General features: G+C 37.0%; 3 protein-coding genes across 4 annotated transcripts; 2 read left to right on the forward strand and 1 right to left on the reverse strand.

Moving 5' to 3' along the window:
* Positions 1–1713: 1713 nt before the first annotated feature.
* On the forward strand, positions 1714–4414 carry LOC126775059 (uncharacterized). Its single transcript, XM_050496789.1, has 2 exons — positions 1714–1829; positions 3255–4414. The coding sequence occupies exons 1-2, from the start codon at positions 1714–1716 to the stop codon at positions 4141–4143; spliced, it is 1005 nt and encodes a 334-aa protein (XP_050352746.1). The 3' UTR covers positions 4144–4414.
* Positions 4415–4996: 582 nt separating this feature from the next.
* LOC126776467 (PAX3- and PAX7-binding protein 1) lies at positions 4997–15088 on the reverse strand. Of its 2 annotated transcripts, XM_050498998.1 has the most exons (16): positions 14831–15088; positions 13399–13529; positions 12633–12890; positions 12035–12185; positions 10662–10766; positions 10405–10549; positions 9979–10168; positions 9635–9758; positions 8923–9111; positions 8290–8465; positions 7405–7469; positions 6748–6917; positions 6449–6626; positions 6083–6216; positions 5504–5678; positions 4997–5181 (listed from the first exon to the last, which is right to left on the reverse strand). In XM_050498998.1, the coding sequence occupies exons 1-16, from the start codon at positions 14991–14993 to the stop codon at positions 5127–5129; spliced, it is 2409 nt and encodes an 802-aa protein (XP_050354955.1). In that variant the 5' UTR covers positions 14994–15088; the 3' UTR covers positions 4997–5126. The 2 variants fall into 2 exon arrangements, with proteins under 2 accessions (XP_050354955.1, XP_050354964.1); XM_050499007.1 differs by lacking the exons at positions 4997–5181; positions 5504–5678 and having other exon boundaries at positions 6449–6624.
* Positions 15089–15778: 690 nt separating this feature from the next.
* LOC126776766 (60S acidic ribosomal protein P0) lies at positions 15779–19605 on the forward strand. Its single transcript, XM_050499519.1, has 7 exons — positions 15779–15881; positions 16061–16148; positions 16246–16482; positions 17852–18008; positions 18370–18494; positions 18763–18999; positions 19261–19605. Exons 2-7 carry the CDS (start codon positions 16095–16097, stop codon positions 19399–19401), a joined length of 951 nt encoding a protein of 316 aa, XP_050355476.1. The 5' UTR covers positions 15779–15881; positions 16061–16094; the 3' UTR covers positions 19402–19605.
* Positions 19606–20697: the final 1092 nt, after the last annotated feature.

A 20697-nucleotide genomic window follows, 5' to 3' on the forward strand; every position in this document is an offset into this window, starting at 1 on the left:
GCATAATGATTTTCATATATTATTTAATTAATAAAATATGGTATAAATAGTATAATGGTATTAATATAGTATGGTATGGTAACAAATGATAAAGTAAATTATATATACCTATATGATCCATTTGTTGTATGTACTATTCTGACTTTTTTATTATTAATAATATTAGGTCCTTACATATGAAATTAGCGTTTTGTCGTACCGACCACTTTGATCTGAAATATCTCCTCTTTGGTTAAAAATTCCAAATTTAAATTTATAAATTCATTTAGCTGGTACATTTGAGTTTTGAAAACAGTCATTCATTTGTTTTTTCCTCATTATTTTTTTCTTTGGCGTCGCTTTTTACCGCACAATGGAAAACATGAAATATCGTTATATTTACGAGTGCGAGTTCTACTCTGTAAACTGTTATATTCCTCCCGTACAAAACGTCAATTTCATGGTAAGGACCTAATACTTATTTTTACTTTTTTTTTAATGTGTCATAAAAATTTTAATGACATAATTTCTTAGCAAACATATTACAACTTGGTCTAAAATGAAGAAACTTTGAAAACTGTTTATTCGATTTTATATATAATAAAATAGTAGTACTGTAGTAGGGCATTGTGCAGGCCCACGATATTCTGCCGCTAAACAGCAATACTTAGTGTTGTTGTGTTCCGGTTTGAAGGTGAGTGAGCCAGTGTAACTACAGGCAAAGGGGACATTACAGGGTGCCCAAGGTTGGTGGCACATTGGCAATGTAAGGAATTGTTTTTATTTCTTACATTTCCGATGTGTATGGGGGGTAGTGACCACTTACCATCAGGTGTCCCATATGCTCGTCCGCCTATCTATTATATAAAAATAAATAAATAACGAGCAAATGGATAAACGGAAATAGATCAAAGATTATCTATTTCCGATTTGTTAAGTGAGAAATTAGTACAATTTTAGGCTAAAATCATTTAAATTTGTTGGAAGAAAGTAAAGGCGTAAGTCGTTTTCGCTTTTTGATACATGCAATAAAGATCATGAGTTAGTGGTACCACCAATAAATGTAAAATTTGAGAATATTATATTTATTATGATTGTACCTGTTTGTTTGTTGCTGTTGAAGACATGCAATGCGAACATTTATTACTTCTCTTTATCTCTAAGTTTGAACACATGTTTTTGGTTTGCTACGTTTTATAAGAGCGAGGCCCCATTAGTGCGTTGCGCTGCGTTGCATTTTGTTGCGTCGTCGCTGCGTTATTTTCCATATATTTTTTATATATACGTTTAAATTTATATACGTTTTAACGGACCGACGGACAAGAGACGAAGCGGGAGGGAAGGTGATGCGCTGCGTTGTCGGAGCTCCGCTGCGACGACGGACAGTGATCCACAGGTAGGGCGAAGTCCCATTAATCCGTTGCGTTGCGTTGCATCGCGTTGTCGCAACGGAACAACGCATTGTATGCCACATCTGCGTTGCGTTGACGCTGCGCCCTCGCAACGCAAGAGGGTACGCACGCCTTCGCAGTTGCGTCTCAGTTCTGCCCATGGATAGAGACAAACGTGTTCTTTTGTTGCTTTTATTACGCCACCGCCGAAATAAACGTAGAAATCATAGAAGATTCTGGATATTTCCTTTGATATCATTAAGAAATAGTGATGGTCAGTTTTTTATGCAAGAATATAGGGAGTTGTTGTTAGATGAAAAGATTTTTTTTTAATTTTTTTAGAATGAGTGTTGCCAGCTTTAATAATTTGGTTAAGACCTTAAAACCACATTTAAAGAAACAGTATACCAATTTCAGGAACCCTTTGGAACCGATCGAAATGATTGGTATTACATTGAGGTAAGTAATGCAAATATCATAATAATGTAAATCAGTTATTCATTTATTATATTTAAACACAGTTTAATTTAAGTATTACTATTAGGCAACAAAGGAAAGTTATAATTTTCTTCTTGACTATCATCAGTAAAATTATTAATCGTAGTGTTGGCTGAGTAGTTAGTTTCGAATTCATCTGTTTGATACGACGATGGCGATGGTGATTGGGCATGTTGTCCAGTTAGATATCCGCGTGACTGCAATGGTGTTGCTTGATACTGTTGTCCAGTTTGATATCCACGTGGCTGCAATGGTGTTGCTTGATACTGTTGTCCAGTCTGATACCCGCGTGATTGCCATGTTGTTGATTGAACTGCCTGTTCCCCGAATCGCATTTCGGTAATTATATTTATAACTTTGCTTTGGAATGTCAAAGTTTGTAATTCCGTAAATCCATCCAAAGAAGGCAAAATTCCTTTGAAAAATGATAAGTGGTGGTTTTCTTTCTCTTGCAACGCTTCTAAAGTTTGTGCCTCGAAATCATCTATAGATGGGTGTGATCTCTTACGGCTTGCAGGCACGTAGCGAGAAGGACCTGGAGGTAACGAGGTCATTTTTTTTGTAGGAAATGGAGATGATGTTGTTTTCATTTCGTTCCGTTTCTTCATGCATAATTTCAAGGCTACTGTCAGTTTTATTTTCGGTAACTTTCATCAAAAACAGCAACTGGTTGTAATAATATTTTTTCAATTGTTTTGCCCCTGATCCAGACGAATTGTTTTCTTTTATTTTTTTTACATATCGAAAAAAGTTGTCCTTCACGCTTCTCCATTTTTTCACAACCTCGTTACCTGCAAAGAAAGAAAAAAATGTGAAAGTACCTAACTTGTCCACACTGAACAATCTTAATGGTTGTTGATTTTTTAACCGACTTCAAAAAAGGAGGAGGTTCTCAATTCGGCCAGTATTTTTTTATTTTTTATTTTATTTATGTACCTACACCGATTACTCACAAACGCTGGACGGATTTTAACGATTTTTGTTTCGTTTGAAAGGGTATAGTTGCCATTTGGTCCCATTGTAATGATCATCAGGATCTGATGATGGGAACTTGGTGAAATTGAGAGAACTCCTTAAATATTATATGCACACCTATAGTGATTTCGGTCTTTTTTGTAGTATCTCGGTCATATGCTTATAAAAAGTACCATTTGCAACTGAAAAGTGTAAAAAATTTTTTTAACTAAAAATAAACCGACTTCAAAATGCACTAAAAAGCTTAAAATAATCAGTTTTCTACAACAATTTGAAGTCGGTGCCGGTTTTTTAAACGGCTTAAAATAAATTTACCTGACTGGCACCGACTTCAAATTTTTGTAGAAAACTGATTATTTTAAGCTTTTTAGTGCATTTTGAAGTCAAAAAATTTTTGTGTTTCTATTTCAGGTACTTGGGCAGCGGAAATTCGATAAACGACTTGCATTTCAAATTTAAACGTGGAAGAGCAACAATTTCTAGAACTATTTCGTCAGTTTGTCAAGCTATATGGAAATATGTTCGACCACAGTACATAGAAGAGATCACAATAGAAAAACTTCAAAATATTGTATTAGATTTTGATCTCAAAACTAACTTTCCTCATTGCTTTGGGGCAATTGATGGGAAACATATACGTTTAATAAAACCAGACAAAAGTGGCTCTCTGTTTTATAATTATAAAAATTATTTTTTTATTGTTTTGCTAGCGGTTGTTGACTCAAACTATAAGTTTGTTTTTGTCGACGTGGGTGCATATGGAAAGGAAAGTGATTCTACTATTTTTAGAAATTCGACACTGTACAAGATTTTAATGAGAAATGAATTACCATTGCCTGATCCTCAACCACTTGGAAATGACCATAATAACGAGCCACTAATCCCTTATGTACTCGTCGGTGATGAAGCTTTTGGTTTAAGTAAGCATGTTATGCGCCCATACGGCGGAAACAATCTCAATGTGAAACAGAGAGTTTATAATTATCGCCTCAGCAGAGCTCGTAGATATGTGGAATGTGCATTTGGGATCATGGCAAATAAATGGCGCATTTTGCATAGGCCAATTGATACATCATATGATTTAACTATTAATATTGTAAAAGCATGTTGTGTTTTACATAATTTTGTTACACAACACGATGGTTTACGACAACAAGACGATATGGCAATAAATAGGTTTCCACAATTGAGACCTCATGCTAATGAAGAATCATTAGCCGAAAATTTTATCAGAGATCAATTTGCTAATTACTTTATGAGTCCAGAAGGGGCTTTACCATGGCAGTTGAAAAAAATATAAATTAACTTATGTATTGAATTTATAAATATCGAAATAAATAACAACTCACCAATTTTATTCTTTTTTTGATCCTCAAACTCCTCGTAACCTTGAAATAATTTCTTAGAAACATCTGCCCATTCATTAGCCTTACGAAATTTATCACTGTAGTGTTCGTGTGATTTATCCCATATAATGGGTCTTTCTTGGACCAAGGATATGAGAAAATCAATATCAATATCAATATTCTGCTCACTCATCGTAATATAAAAAATGTAATTACGCTCGTCTAGCTTCGTCCTCTACGAGCGAGGCCCCATTAGTGCGTTGCGCTGCGTTGCATTTTGTTGCGTCGTCGCAGTGTCGTCGCTGCGTTATTTTCCATATATTTTTTATAACATGCCCCATTAGACCATTGCGTCGTCGCGCGCGACGTTTTAACGGACCGACGGACAAGAGACGAAGCGGGAGGGAAGGTGATGCGCTGCGTTGTCGGAGCTCCGCTGCGACGACGGACAGTGATCCACAGGTAGAGGACGAAGCTAGACGAGCGTAATTACATTTTTTATATTACGATGAGTGAGCAGAATATTGATATTGATATTGATTTTCTCATATCCTTGGTCCAAGAAAGGCGGTGGCGTAATAAAAGCAACAAAAGAACACGTTTGTATCTATCCATGGGCAGAACTGAGACGAAACTGCGAAGGCGTGCGTACCCTCTTGCGTTGCGAGGGCGCAGCGTCAACGCAACGCAGATGTGGCATACAATGCGTTGTTCCGTTGCGACAACGCGATGCAACGCAACGCAACGGATTAATGGGGCTTCGCCCTTAGTAATAAATAAAAAACGAATGAATATTATTTTCTCCAAGTTGTTTTTAATGAATAACATCATTTTTACGGTACATTTCACAGAATTTGTATTTTTGATATGACTCTAGTTGCAACAAGCCGAATTATTTTTCAGCAGGAATAAAATTGTAAACAACTTAATGCCAGCGTCATTCAACCGCTCGCGCTTCTGCTAAAACACCTCTTGCTTGCTCGAGCGCTTTTCTGAAAATAAATAAACAATATTTAGTCAAAATCAAGATATCTTTGGCAGTAAAATAAAAGTGGATTATGTAGTTATGTAAATTGAGTAAAATAAATAATTATTACTTATAAAATTATGTTAAATATATATTACTTACTTTTACTTATATTGATTAATGAATAAATCTGAATGATTATCGTCAAAATCGCCTTTTTTTATCAATTTAAACGATTTCGGTAGGAATTAGGATATTCAATAGTTATTATTTGTTATTAAGAGGGCATTGAGTATCCCCCGCCCAGGTCGTTAACCAATCATCTTTCGTCGTGTGCGAGAACTTACAAATGCATCGGGTTGTCGGTTTGCAGCCGACTCAGTGCCAGCTGAGCCAGCGTGGCCAGGCGGCGCAGCGCCTTCGCCCGCAGGTCGCCGCTGCGGGGCAGCGTGTCGGCCAGCGCGGCGGCGGCGGCGGCCACTTGCGGGCCCGGCGCCGCGCCTGCCGCACAGCATAGGGTCTCTGTGGAGTACACAAATGTTTTACTACATAACGCGATGATTTTAAAAAGTGTAGATATCTTATACCCTAACAAAAAACGAAGATTTCCGCAACAGCACATATACGCATTGTTTTACATAGAATATAAGTTTCACTACGTTGTGCCGAGTGAAACAATGGCGTGACGTATTCAATAGCGTACTGGTTACTTATGCATATTAAGCAGATCTACTACTAATCAGTGCACTTTTGGCATAGACTAACCAAAACAAATAGACAGACGGTGCAAGTACTTTACGCGATAGGTACTACAAATAATCTGCCAATTGTCAACAGAGCTCACCGAGTACATTTAGGTGTAAGGCATGTTTCTGATATACGTACAACTGTCAAAATTCGAATAAATAAATAATTGTGCTACTGACCGATGAGTGAGAGTGCGAGCGGGTCCGCCTGCAGCGCGGCGGGCGGCGCACACAGCGCCAGCACGGCGCGCAGCAGGCGCACGCCGCCACCCAGACTGCGCTTCCAAAACGCACCGCCCGCGCCGTCCATTATCCTGTACACATTTATACATGGGATACTGTTATATGAAATATGTGTTGTTGCAGGATAAGCTAAGACAAATTAGCATGATCAGTGACCAAAGACAGCCTGGGGGTGAGAAAGCTGATAAACTTTAGAGCGACACCATTAAATAAAAGTCGAATATAAATAGCTTATGGCTTATAGCTTTGGTAGCGAGTATAGTGTATTAAATAACAAAGGAACAAAAACGTGTGCGCACTCACTGCGGCGGTAGAGCGGGTAGGAAGACGTCAGCGGCGAGCGCGGCGGCCAGACGTGCGCGCGCGGCGACGGCCAGGCGGTGCGGGTGCGCAGCCGGAAGCGACGCGGCGCGCAGGAGTAGGCGGCGCAGGCGCACGCACGCGCGCACGCTCAACGGGTCCCACGCCTGCTCCACCAGCTCTGCGGGCAACACCCTAGACCTTACTGATCATGTACCACTCGTGCACGCTACTCTGTCAAGCTGAACGTCTTTTATATTTCGTCTAAAACGTCGAATTATAAGTTACGTCGAGCAACTCACCGGTAACTTTTGGGAGCACAACCTTATCGATAATAGTAGGTACCAGCATCAGATCGGGGTCTTCCCTTACGGAATTCTCGGTGATCGCTGGTGGCTCAGCTTCGTCATCCGACGATTGATCGGAATCACTCGACAGGTTCTCTGACTTGACGCCGTACATCATGAGACATCTGTAAAAATTTTGTTTTGTTTTTTAAAGTATATATTTTTTGTGTGAAGTAAATATAAATATCATGAGTGATTGATTCTGCGAGATCTGTTGCATTATATACGTAATATTATGCATGTACTTAGTATTTTTGTTGTAGATTTATTTACTACCTGTAAGAACAAACTCGAAACTCATAGCAGAAAATGCACACATTGACGATAAAAATTTTACCATTTCAAGTACACAGGCATCAAAATAGTATAACACCATAAGTAGTTTGTCGACATTTTATGGGTAAGTAATGAAGTGAGTTCTTACAGAATAGCAATAACGTTCTGTCTGTATGATAGGCACTAATTAGGAAAACAATTATTCTGCTATAAATGGAAGTGATAATTTGTCATTTTTTGCATTCATTTATTGAGGTATTTGATTCAATTAAATTATTATTTTTTAATATATGTTTATTAAATTATAAGGTATAAATGATTGTTAATAATGCTCACTTGTACCAGTCCATTTTCTCGTAGTCTTCATTGTCTTCATCAGCAAGTGGATTCCATAATATTAACTGCAAAGCAAATTATGAATAAGTATAAACAAAGTAATTTCAGCAAGTCGATGTACTGCTGGATAAAGAAGCTTTTTTTCTTGTGTACTTAATATTTTTCATTCCTATTATCATGTAAATAATTTAAAGATTATATCTCGATTTTTCTATAAATTAAACGACAAAACAATGCTTATTTTCTAACCAGACTACAGCATAGCAAAAAATGAAGGTTATGATTTTGACTAGTATATACGTTCAACTGTTCCCTCATAACTTCTAAACTACTAATCATAATTTGACTAAAGTGGTAAAGTTGGAAGTCGACCGCTGGCGATAGGCTGTGTAAAGTCACATTAAATTTAATATGGTGCTCTTTAGAACAAAGCCATGATATATATAGGTATATATTAATGCACTATTGTATGTCGAACTCAAGGACTTAATTTGCTAATTAAAAAAAAAGGTATTTAACCATAACTTAATAAGAAACTGTTTGATTCAAGCAATATTTGCTTGAATCAAACAGTTAACTAAACAGTAAACAGTGTGACTATCTAGCTAGCTATATGCAATTAAGTATTTTTAGGAAATGTTTCATATTAGCCATACAACAGTTTAGACTTTGAAAGGGGCATGAAATCAACTATTAGTCAGTCCTCATCCTATTCACGTTGGCTGCGTGCAGTATATAATCCATATACATACTTAGTTTTTCCTTTCTAGCACATGTATCCCTCTGACACACACAATGTATCCCTCTAAGAACGTATCAAAAGTTGTAAAAGTAAAAAAAAAAAAAAACCACAGAAGGCAAAGAAATGAAACAATGATGCCTCGCCTGATGCCTGACGTAGGGCGCCAACAGGCGCGGCAGGCAGTGCGCCACGTAGGCGTCTGCGTACAGCGCGGGCTGGCGGCGCCGCAGCCGCGCCGCGCGCGCGCACACCCCGCGCACGTCGCGCCACGCGCTCAGCGCGTCCGCGAACAGCCGCGCCGACAGCGAGCGGATCGCCTCTGCGGAGAACACGATAACATTTATACAACACACGTTTGTATGGCAGTTCGTTATTTTTGAGTTCATATGGAGAATGCTCTTGTTTATTATATTATATTTGTATATTTGTGACTTTTTAAAGCATTTTATTTTAAAACAAGTGCGCTCGAACGTGCTTAGCATAAGTAAGTTTCAGATTTATTTCTTTACTTTTGATTGAGTTGCATGATTTTGTGTTACGATTTATTTTGATAATAATATACCGTATTATTTCAAACGGTAATAGAAACGTTGGTAATTTAGGAGCATAATGTCCAGTCAACATTTTTATATATTTTAATTAATTATTTCGGTCCCGTTTTTTTTAATGGAACCTCTGAAATGTTTAACTGTATGTGTAAGAAAATCATTAGGTAAGTTGTTGACAGCCGAATGATTTCTCAAAGCTACGTGTACGGCTAGAACAGGGCGGCGCACCGGTCTCCTGCTGGCAGTGGTGGAACAGCGCGGGCGGCAGCTCGTCGTCGCTGGAGTCGCCGTCGCGGTGCGCGTGCGCGGAGCCGGCCGCCTCGCGCCGCAGCCGGCGCGCGCGCCGCCGGCCCTCGCGCTCCGCCGTGCGCTTGCGCTTGTCCTCGCTGTCGATCGGCTTGGCCGCGCCAGCACGCGCTGCATTGTTTATTATTAATGCAATTATAAACATAATCTTAAATAGAATTAAAGGGGAATTATTTTTATATTAAATTTTATGTACAAAATCATACAACTTTATGAAGTTATCATCTCACTGGTGGTAGGGCTTTGTGCAAGCTCGTCTGGGTAGGTACCACCCACTCATCAGATATTCTACCGCAAAACAGCAGTACTTGTTATGGTTGTGTTCCGGTTTGAAGGGTGAGTGAGCCAGTGTAATTACAGGCATAAGGGACATAAAATCTTAGTTCCCAAGGTTGGTGGCGCATTGGCTATGTAAGCGATGGTTGACATTTCTTACAATGCCAATGTCTAAGGGCGTTTGGTGACTACTTACCATCAGGTGGCCCATATGCTCGTCCGCCTTCCTATTTTATAAAAAAAAGTCCTAAATCCTACTTTTCGAATAAATTATGAGATTCTTAAAAAGGAGTTATGTAAATATATCCATACTAATAAAACAGGTAATTGATTAGTGTTTACTCGGATCATTGCATACCAGCGAGCGCGAGCACGTCTTGTGCCTGGTCACGCACGTCGGCCCGTCTCCGCTCCACCAGGAACTCGCAGCGACGCCTGTGCAGCGCCAGCGCTCGAGCCTCTAATGCCTCCAGTTGAGGCATCTGCATAAATGTAATAAATTAAATATGTAAAAACAGACAATCTTAGGAGAGCCCTAGTGGTTTGAACACCTGAAAAGGGAGGCAGTTTGGCCAGCAGGGTGGTATTTACAGGCTTTTATTTACTAAAAATCCCTTGAATTAAATTTACATTTTTTTACAAAAAGTCAAACCACATTATTCCTCATGAATACTAACAATAGTCGGAACGTCCCGGGCTCACCTTCTCATCCAGACACTCGACGAGGTCGGTGACGTACCCGCGGGCGGCCTGCGCGCGGCGGTAGGCGGCGTCCAGCGCGGCCCGGCGCGCCGCCCGCGAGTCGCGCACGCGCGTCGCGCACAGCAGGCGCTCCTCCAGCGCCGCGCGCCGCCCCGCCGTCGCCGCGCGAGTCGCCTGCAGCTCCGACAGCCTGCGCCGCACACGCGCATTATAGCCTCGGCACCCTCCCGTGCCTCAGAGGGCATGTTTGGATATTGGTTATACCGGGTCTCTCCGGTTAGCGCACACTTTGTGTACCGCTGGTCTTCGTTGAGAGTGGCCGCCGCGGTCCAAATCAGTAAAGAATGTCATCATCACTCACAACTTAGATGGGAGCACAATAGTAGCGAAAGTGTTAGTTAAATACGGATATCGGATGACAAAGACCTGGCCTGCAACGCGTTCAGCAAGTCCTGAGCGCTGGCGGGCGGCGGCTGCCCGGGCGCGCTGAGCGAGCGCAGGTGCGCGGGTGCGTCTTCTAGCCGGGGCGGCGGCGGCGCCACGGCGAACGGGTTCAGCTCCACGCCCTCGCCTGCAAACACAGGAATGGTGTTAATAATATTCATGTTTTAACATGGTATAAGTATAGAAAAAGTTTTTAAAAGGTATCAGATTACAGTATTTACTAAACAAAAATGTATTACCTGAGATTTCTGCAATAGAAGGCACAGCTTTCTGCATCTGCTGTTCCTCCCATTCCTCTGCTTCGCTATTTATCTCTTCATCGGACAGTGCCGCTGCAGTTCCGCCTATTATCAGAAACCTTTTTTATTTAAAGTAATCTAATGATAATCTCCTCCTGACCGTTTTCGACCAGGGCAGCCAATGTCTAAGGAGATCAGCCAACTGCGCTGTACATATAGTGAACAAGTGTTTGCGCAAACACAGGTGCACTCTAATCAATCACTTTCGTTATCTGCTGGCATGGCAAATCCAACACGACCAGAAAGAAGGCCCAACGACTTTTCGTACTCACCCAGGCACGGGCCTAGCGACTAGACCAAACGAGGCAGTCAAAGTTGTTTATAAGCAGCTATCAGAATCGAATATGTCAAAAATAATAAGTCAAAACTACTGAATGTACATATAACAGATATAATGACCTCATGTGTTGCCATTTAAATTCTCCTCTTTTATTGAAAAACAATCACTGAAACCCATCATGAATTAAGGTCGTATAAGTGAAGTTTACTTGGTGGTAAGGCTTTCTTCAAAGCCCGTCTGGGTAGGTACCACCTCATCGGTTATTCTACCGCCAAACAGCAGTACATAGTTCAATATTGTGTTCCGGTTTGAAGGGCGAATGAAACATAACAAATTAGTTCCCAGGGTTGAAGGAGCAGTAGAAATGTAAGGGATGTTTAATATTTTTAACAGTGACATGTCTATGGGTGCTGAAGACCAGTCTAAAGTCCTAATAAATAGTGTTACTATATTCATGCATAATCCTATAACTTACACAAAAACACATTTAAATAATATTAACATAAATTAAAAGTATGTGGAAACGAAGACAACACTTCTTTGGAGACACAAATATATTTATAATAAATAAAAATTAAATTATATCCATGATCCTGTATACTATTTTCAATTCAATATAATTAATTTGCATTAAACATAATATAATGTTTAGTCACTATACTTGCAAATATTTTAACTTAATTTTATTAAAATACTTCTTTGCTCCAAGTTTTTGATAAATCTTTTAATTTAGATCAAAAATAAAGGAAATGAATTAACAATTCCTATCTATAATATTGATTTGAAACGATGATAGCCTAATGGTTTACGGGCCTACAGATATAAAAGTTGCAGGTTCGACCCTGACCCTTTGAGCAATTATCGTCCCCACTCTTTTGCCAAACACAAGCTTTGCCCTTCATTGGATGAGTGAATAAGAATTTTAGTAATTCCTAAAAAAAAAAATAACTATACATAGAAAAATTCATATTAATATGCTTTTTTTTAAATATAAGAGTATCTAAATATCAAGTCTAAATTTCATATATCTCACGTTTTGGTTTATCACTTGGCAGTTCCAACCCTCGGACTTGTATCCTGCCTTCTTCGTCATCATCGTCATCATCACCGTCGTCGTCTCGTACGAGCCTCGAACCTGACGTGGGTTCCGACTGTAAGGGCACGAAGTCGCCAAGTTCACGAGCCTGTAAAGCGAAATGTCTGTTGAAGTGTTTTGAAGTTTACTACTGAATGATTAAAAAAAAAACATTTCAATTCCTATAAGTCCTAAAGAAGATTGCTGATAAATGGGGAGAACATTACTTGAAATACTATAAAAAACATTTTAAACCAAACATGTAAATATTGTTGGAATGTCAGGAAATATTTTAGTTTGTTTCATTACATTTTAGGGCAAATTACTTACCTTTGCAGAGCCAGACCCTCCATAGAACTTTACACTCACGATTCTTCTACGCCTGTGATTCGACTAAAAGCTTGTAAAGAAACTCAACACAAGAAGGATTTCTGTACCACATTGGCAAGAAATTCAATACCGAAACATGGAGCAGTTCCGTCGCTCGGCTGAACCTATGGCGGCCGAGTCAGTGCGACGCGGGTGCGGCCAGCCTCGAGTCCCTCACCTCTCATACCTGCTGTCGCGTCTTGCGCGCCGCGTGGATGAGCGCCGCGTCGGGAATGTGTCCGGGCGCCACGGCCAGCGCCGCCCGCACGGTCTCTGCCCGGTACCGATGGAAACCCCTACTATCCTCTTCATCTTCATTCGCGCTCTCCTCGGACACGTCTCCCGCCCCGTCAGCCGCCAGTGCCTCTCGTCCAGACAGAATCAGACCCTCGAGTGTCACCTTCTTCTTGGGCTTCGGTTTTTCCTTCACCTCTGGTTGCTTTTCCTGTTTATTTTATTTATTATTTACCAATCATGTTCTTTAAAATATTTAACATACACGAAAATAGTGTTAAATAGAAAAGCTTATCTCTATTTTTTCAGCGACAGTAGTTAAGTTATATGAACATGTAATTATACTTTAAATTTATTTTTTTACTATAATGTAATGTAATATTATTAAGAGACATATTTTTGATACTACATTATACAGATACCACAAATTGTTGAAATATATTTCTATATGTATCTATGGTATTTTTTGTATAAAATAATAATTATTCACTTTAAAAAAAAATTAAATCAGTTATGTATTACATAAAACAACCTTTATTTCATTTTTACATTGATAGTCAACTGGTCAAACAAACACTGCAGTAAATATTTTGTTTCTTAAGAATTGTGAAAAGTGTTTATGTATATAAATATGAACATAAATATACTTTTTACATCAAGAGCTGTAATATACATAAACAAGTAAGAGACATATTGAGGCCCTTATTTATAAGCATTACCTCATCATCATGATTGTCATATTTATCATTATCACCATCCGGAACACGTCGTCTCTCTTTCTCTCTGCGTTTGGCTAATCTTTTACTTTGTGATGATTTCTTAACTTTGAATACTTCACCGTCTTCTTCTTCTGTAATTTAAGTTGATACATAATGGAAAAGTTAGTTATGTACAAATAAACGGCTAATATAAGCCATTGCCCTGCATTCTAATATGTACCTAAGGTTCAATGTAATGTAACAAAGCTAGCTTAATATTGCCAATGTAAAAAAACAGCATATATTTTTATTTTATTTTTTTATAAGTTTTAAAAACTTTAGTGACTAAAATAATATAGTAGGTAAAAAAAGTCGACTTTATACCTGAAGGTATTTTCTACAATACTATGCTGCTACTATATATAGGCACAACAACTGTTTAGATAATATTCAATTAATTACAAATTTAATATTAATATTATTCTGTCTGTAAGAGGTGACCACTTATTATGTGTTATTACACTATTTCACATATTAACTCTATATATTATGAAAACTATATAAGAGAACAGATACCCAGAAGAAAGACGGTCCGGTGCCCATTCTTATATTTATTAATGAATTTATTTACATTTTGTCACTCAAAGATCATTCAAATAAAAGCTGTATGCCACTACGAAATAAGACGTACATATGAATCAATACAACAAATGTTAAACTCAAATTTTACTTAATTTTATTGGCAGGATATTTTTCAGCAGTAGTTTTTGTATACTTTCATTTAGAAAATTTCTCCATGTAAGAGTTCATAACTACATTGCATATAAAGATATCATGCGATAGAACTATTTATTTTATACAAATAAATATTAATGTTAATGTAACTTATTTATTTAAAAAAAGAGAGTGCATTTATAAAACAACTTTGTAAAGTTAATTGACATAATTTTGTCTTATTAAAATAAGATGTCAATGGATTTAGTAATTTAAAAAGCTCTACATACACTTTGATAAATTATAATTTTATGGTAGATATTGAATGTTTATATTACAATGTTTTCTTTTAATAAGCACAAAAAATGTTTGTTTAAAAATAAAAATATTTTTCTAAAATATCAATTTCCTTTCTAATAAAAGTTGAATATACCATCCATTTTTTTAGATAAATGTAAAATAAAAAAATCTAACGATCGTATTGAAACCATTACTTAATTTGTCCTGGAAATTCGCAATGATGTACATACATAAGAAATACAAGAAATTTCTAATAATATGATTTTGAGGTTATAATTATTATTACGGTAATAGCTATGATTATAAATATGATAATATCAATTCAACTACAACAGATTTTTTGTGAAGGTTGGTTATTTGGGCCAATATTCAAATTGGACTAGAGGTCTGTATATTTAGCATTTTCCAGTTCTGACGATTTATAGCGACGGCGTCCTACCTTCGTCTGCGAAACTTAAAAGCGGAGTGTTTTTCGCAGACTTTTCCTTTTTAGCTTGACTACTAATAATCGGCGGTGGCGGCGGTTCAGGCTCACCGTCCTCGTCATCGTCCGCACAGAACACACGCCTTTGAATTTTCTTCGGTTTACGAAATAACGACATTATGATACAAATACGAAATACTTTTTATAAATAAAAACCGATATTTTATATCGGTTGAAACGCATTTATTACTCAGTTTTAAGTCTGACAGACATTAAAATGTAAAATTGAAACTAAATACTGAAATGTCAAATCAAGAAATTCAAGACGTCATTTTTTTAAATCTTTCTCGATGTGCGTTGAAGTTTTTTAGTATTAAACCTACGTTACATATTCGCTACTCAGTGCAGAAATTAAAATAAATTAACATTAAGATATTCTTTGAATCTAAGCGTTTGTTCAATATCGTTTGATTAGTTGTTTCACGGATAGAAAATTAAACATTAAAAATATGTAAATGTACATATTTAACTGTAGTAATAAATTAAATTATGCTTTTTACTTTAATAAACCAATGTCAATTGTTAAATTGTTTTATTTTATTATCAAATATGAAGTATTTCCTATTTTTTTACATTATTTTTACTTAATTAATACCGTATCTGAAAACATATGAATGTATTCTATTGATAACAAAAATATTTATTGTTGTTCATTTTCTGCTTGTCAATGTAATTATATAGTTCGTACGTTATCATACGATAAAAACATTGTCTTATATGTAAAATAAATGAAACTTTAATAGTCTCGTCTGTAACTGTTTGTTTTATTTAATTTTAAAGTTATATTTCAGTATGGTATCAAATGTTTTTAGTTTACAAACCATTTTTATAAATATATAGTACGCAAAGCAAACTTAGGCACTTAGTCGAATTAATAAAATACTGAAATCGATACATCGATTAAATCGCCCCAATACAATTAAATTGACATTTGTAATTTTTGTCATCACTAGTTCTCTTTTGTCCCGCAACGCGCACGTAGCCGTGCGATTTGTGTTTTGTCTTGGTAAGTTTTAATAATCTTGTAATATTTTTATAATCACAACTTAGTTTAAGTTGTTATTTTGATTAGATTTCATTGCTGCACCAAAAGTTCTCTTATAGCCATTTATTTTATGCTTTCATTAAAAATAACTTTAATATGACACGTCTTATTTCAATATTAATTTCATAATTTATTTTCAGTCCTTAAATTTCTGAAGTCCCTACACACTTTAAGATGGGTAGGGAGGACAAGGCTACTTGGAAAACCAATTACTTCACCAAGATCATCGTGAGTACTTTTCTGTTATACTTAACCTGTAGTACCTGTTATAGCATGATGTTGAGTTTCTCTCAATTATCTACTTAAAAACTTTTTATTTTTTCAGCAATTGTTAGATGAGTACCCAAAATGTTTCATCGTGGGTGCTGACAATGTAGGGTCACAGCAGATGCAGCAGATCCGTATCTCGCTCCGTGGCAGCAGTATCGTGCTGATGGGCAAGAACACCATGATGCGTAAAGCAATCAAAGATCACTTAGAGACCAACCCAGCTCTCGAGAAGTTGCTTCCGCACATCAAGGGCAATGTCGGCTTCGTCTTCACCCGTGGAGACCTTGTCGAGGTATTTACATTTCTACTTCAATCATAATTTAATATTTTCGATTATAAATGAGTAACATGACTTATTTATTGTTGTCTGTTATAATACCAGGAGTTAAAATATTTATATCCTGGCTTCGCTTTCAGACGAAATTATTTCTTCGAATTTATCCTAGTGTTTTATTTACAACATGATTAATGCACTGGCATTTTGAAGATACAAACGAAAATTGTGTAAATTTTAACCTATAGTATTAATTTAAATATTCCATGCAAATTTCTGCTATGTTATGTTTTCGTTAATTTTTTCATAAATTCACATGGAATACAACAGACTTAAATCGCAACCAAATATATCATGCCAATTTAACCCATTACTTCCCAAGTATCGAAAACATTGCAATTTTTTGATTAAATCTTTAAAATAAGGTCTTATTACTTTAAGAAAGAATAATATAGAATAAAAAGAAATAAAAATTAACCCTAGTCGTTAAGTCAACATATCCTATAAATATGACAATGTGGATATATGATTAGAAATGAAGAAAGGACTTAATTATAAAAAAAATCAATATATTTAAAAATTATGACCACAAACACTTAAAATGAAACAATTACTGCAGTGTTTTTTTCACGTTTAGCATAAAAAGTTAGAGGTTTTTTTTTACAACCCGAAGTACGAGGCTTTCTTCCTGTCTTCTGATTTTTTCATCATATTTAATACTAATATATTGCCACTGAAACCATCATACCCCATGAGTTCTTGTAATTGTGTCTATCAACAAGACTGTTTCATTATTTGTCATGGGAGATGTAATGTGTTCAATGTAAATTAATAAATGTGTACACAAGACTTGCCAGAAACAAATAGTTGAAAGATTTGAACCTGGGAGTACAATAGCCATATTGTATTTGTATTATTTTGAAAGTATATAACTCTTTGCAAACTTTATTTCGTTTTTACTTTTATTGATTATATATTTGATAGGGATTTTAGAATTGTTTTAATGTATTTTGAATAAAATAGCTTTTTTACAATTTAAATATATATATAGTTATATAAATTAGAAAAGAATGCTCTTCTTGAAGCAACAAAAGTGATCAATTAAAATAAATTTTTAATAAAATTATTTAAATATTTTTACAGCCAAAAAAAAAATGTTTAATAGAAAAATAGTGTTTAAATACAAATTTTAATAAAAAAGAACAAACTTACGTACTTTAACGTAACTAATCTAAAAAAAAATGTGAATATAGTGTCTTAAAAATAGGACAGTGGGAAGGAATGGGTTAAGGTCACATTCATTTAATTATCTTTACTCCCATTGTTGTAATAAAATGTCCTATATACATAAGTATAATATTTAATATGTTTATTTTTAATTTTGTAGGTTCGTGACAAGCTGCTGGAGAACAAAGTCCGTGCTCCAGCTAGGCCCGGTGCCATTGCTCCATTGGCTGTTGTCATCCCAGCCCACAACACTGGTTTGGGTCCTGAGAAGACTGCTTTCTTCCAGGCTCTGTCCATCCCAACCAAGATTTCTAAGGGTAACATTTTCAATTGAATAAAAAATATATATCTTTAAAGTATCATGAGACGGGTATTCCTATGCTATCCGAGCAGATACCTACTCCAATTGTGATTAATACTTTTGACTTAAAAGTATCAATACCAAATCTTAACAATATTTTTATGGGGTGTCCTCACTCCATGGGTAAATTTAATGTGAATTATTGTTTAAACTTATTATCACCCTTTACTGCTTTGTTTATCTCATGTCCTTTACCCAAAGGTTGTCTCGAGAGATCACTCTTTTAGCGATAAGATGAGATAGTTTTTTGTTCTTATAACTAAGTTTCTGTAACAGTTTTGGTGTACAATAAAGTATTTGTTATTCTATTCTATCAGGTACCATTGAAATTATCAACGATGTCCACATTCTGAAGCCTGGAGACAAGGTTGGAGCTTCCGAAGCCACCCTTCTCAACATGTTGAACATTTCTCCCTTCTCATACGGTCTTGTTGTCAAACAAGTAAGTTTGATTTAAATTGAATTATATTATGATTGTTTCTCAATACACAAACATATTTAAATCTTATGATCCAAAGTGTTGAGTACAGTTTGCATAACTAAGTGCATCCTGATAATTTACCTTTGGTAAATGATTTGCTATTTCTATATATATAATAATTTCAGTTTTATTTTACTGTAATTAAAATTACTAGCAAACATCTTACCTTTCTGTAGTCTACTATAAAATAGCTCTTATTATGTATATTAATAAAATCACTTAATTTTAGGTCTATGACTCTGGTACCATCTTTGCTCCTGCTATCCTTGACATCAAACCAGAGGACCTCCGTGCCAAGTTCCAGGAGGGAGTGGCAAATGTGGCCGCCCTCTCATTGGCTATTGGCTATCCAACTGTGGCCTCTGCACCACACTCTATCGCCAATGGATTCAAGAACTTGCTGGCTATCGCAGCCGTCACCGAAGTTGAATTCAAGGAAGCCACTACCATTAAGGAGTTCATTAAGGTATACATCTACAGTCAGAGTTTATTTAATTTTAACATGTCTGTTTAAATACCAGAAAACTACCATTAATTTTCTGGCTTCGCTTTCAGACTAAATTAATTCTTTAAATTTATCCTAGTGTAATAATTTTTACAATAAAAATTGCACTGGCATTTTGAAGTTACATGTTTATAATCAAAAACAAAGAAAAAATTGCTATATCCCATTATTTAAGCCACAAAAATGAAAATAATACAACATACTTATGTAATGTTTTTTCAGGATCCAAGCAAGTTTGTCGCAACTGTGGCCGCACCTGCCGCTGCTGCCGCTCCGGCCGCCGCCAAGAAGGAGGAGGAGAAGAAGCCCGAGAAGGAAGACTCTGAGAGTGACGATGACATGGGCTTCGGACTCTTCGATTAAATTCAAATGGAACCTAGCTGTGACTTTTGATCTATTCAGACTGACGTTTCATGCATAATGTTAACAATGGATAGATTAGAAGACTACAGTTAGTCTTCAAATGTGGATGTTTGTAATTGCTGTAAACTCTTCACGCCGCCGGGTTGGACACCCATATGGCGGCTAATTGTATCAGCGTTATGAATAAACACACTGGAAAAAAAACGTTGCATTTTAATTTGACTGTCACTATTTGAAATCCCCTTCAATTAATTATAAGTTTAAATAGTTAAAGATGTAAGCTTGGCGTATCAAAGTCGTTTGTTAATTAATTCATTATTATTTTTTTAGCTATGTATTTTTTTTTTTATATATATTCGCCGGGAGGGCAAATGACTACTCCACCTGATGGTAAGTGGTAGTAGAGTCCAAACGCGACGACGGCCAGTACAGACGGGAAAAACGTTCTAGCCGCCTTCGCCTTGCCGGCCCGCAAGATGCCTCTTCATGCCTCGTTTGAAGGAACCCGGGTTGTAAGAGGAGGGGAACACGTGAGCTGGTAAGGAATTCCATTTTTTGGAAGTGCGACAAAGAAAGGAGTTGCCAAATTTCTTTGTTCGCGATGGAATTGATGTCACAGTTAGGCGGTGACATCGAGAACCAGCTCGCGTGGACTTAAGAAGGAAGGGGGAAGCAGGAATTAGAGAGAATAATTCCTCAGAGCACTCGCCGTGATACAGTCGATAGAAAGCGCTCAGTGCTGCTATCTCACGACGCAATTGTAAAGGTTCAAGGGCGTTTGTGACATTTACGTCGCCAATAATGCGTACGGCACGTCGCTGCAACCGGTCCAAGGCCTCAAGTAGGTACTTAGCGGAGCCATCCCAAAGGTGCGAGCAATATTCCACGCAAGACCGTACCTGTGTTTTGTACAGCAGGCACAGTTGTGGCGTGAAAAAGCGCCGCACCTTGTTCAGAACTCCGAGTTTCCGTGAAGCTGTTTTTATAACAGTCTCGATGTAATCCCTTGGGCTAAGGTCGCAGCGAACGTCAATCCCCAGCATGGCGATTTTGCTTTGCATCACCAGCGGAGTACCACAGAGGGAGGGAAGAGGGGAAAATGTTGACTTTTTCGCCGTGAGAGCGCATACCTGTGTTTTCTTGGAATTAAACTCAACAAGATTATCAGAGCCCCATTTGGCGCTCAACAATTTTAACTTGCAAACTTATTCGACGTACCATTCAAATAAAATTCTAAACATTATTCTGAACAAGAAAATGTATGTTCTGGTTCTGATAAATAAGACAAAATTCCGT

The sequence above is a fragment of the Nymphalis io genome, chromosome 2 (genome assembly GCF_905147045.1).
Source record: "Nymphalis io chromosome 2, ilAglIoxx1.1, whole genome shotgun sequence".
In the NCBI taxonomy this organism is placed as follows: domain Eukaryota; kingdom Metazoa; phylum Arthropoda; class Insecta; order Lepidoptera; family Nymphalidae; genus Nymphalis; species Nymphalis io.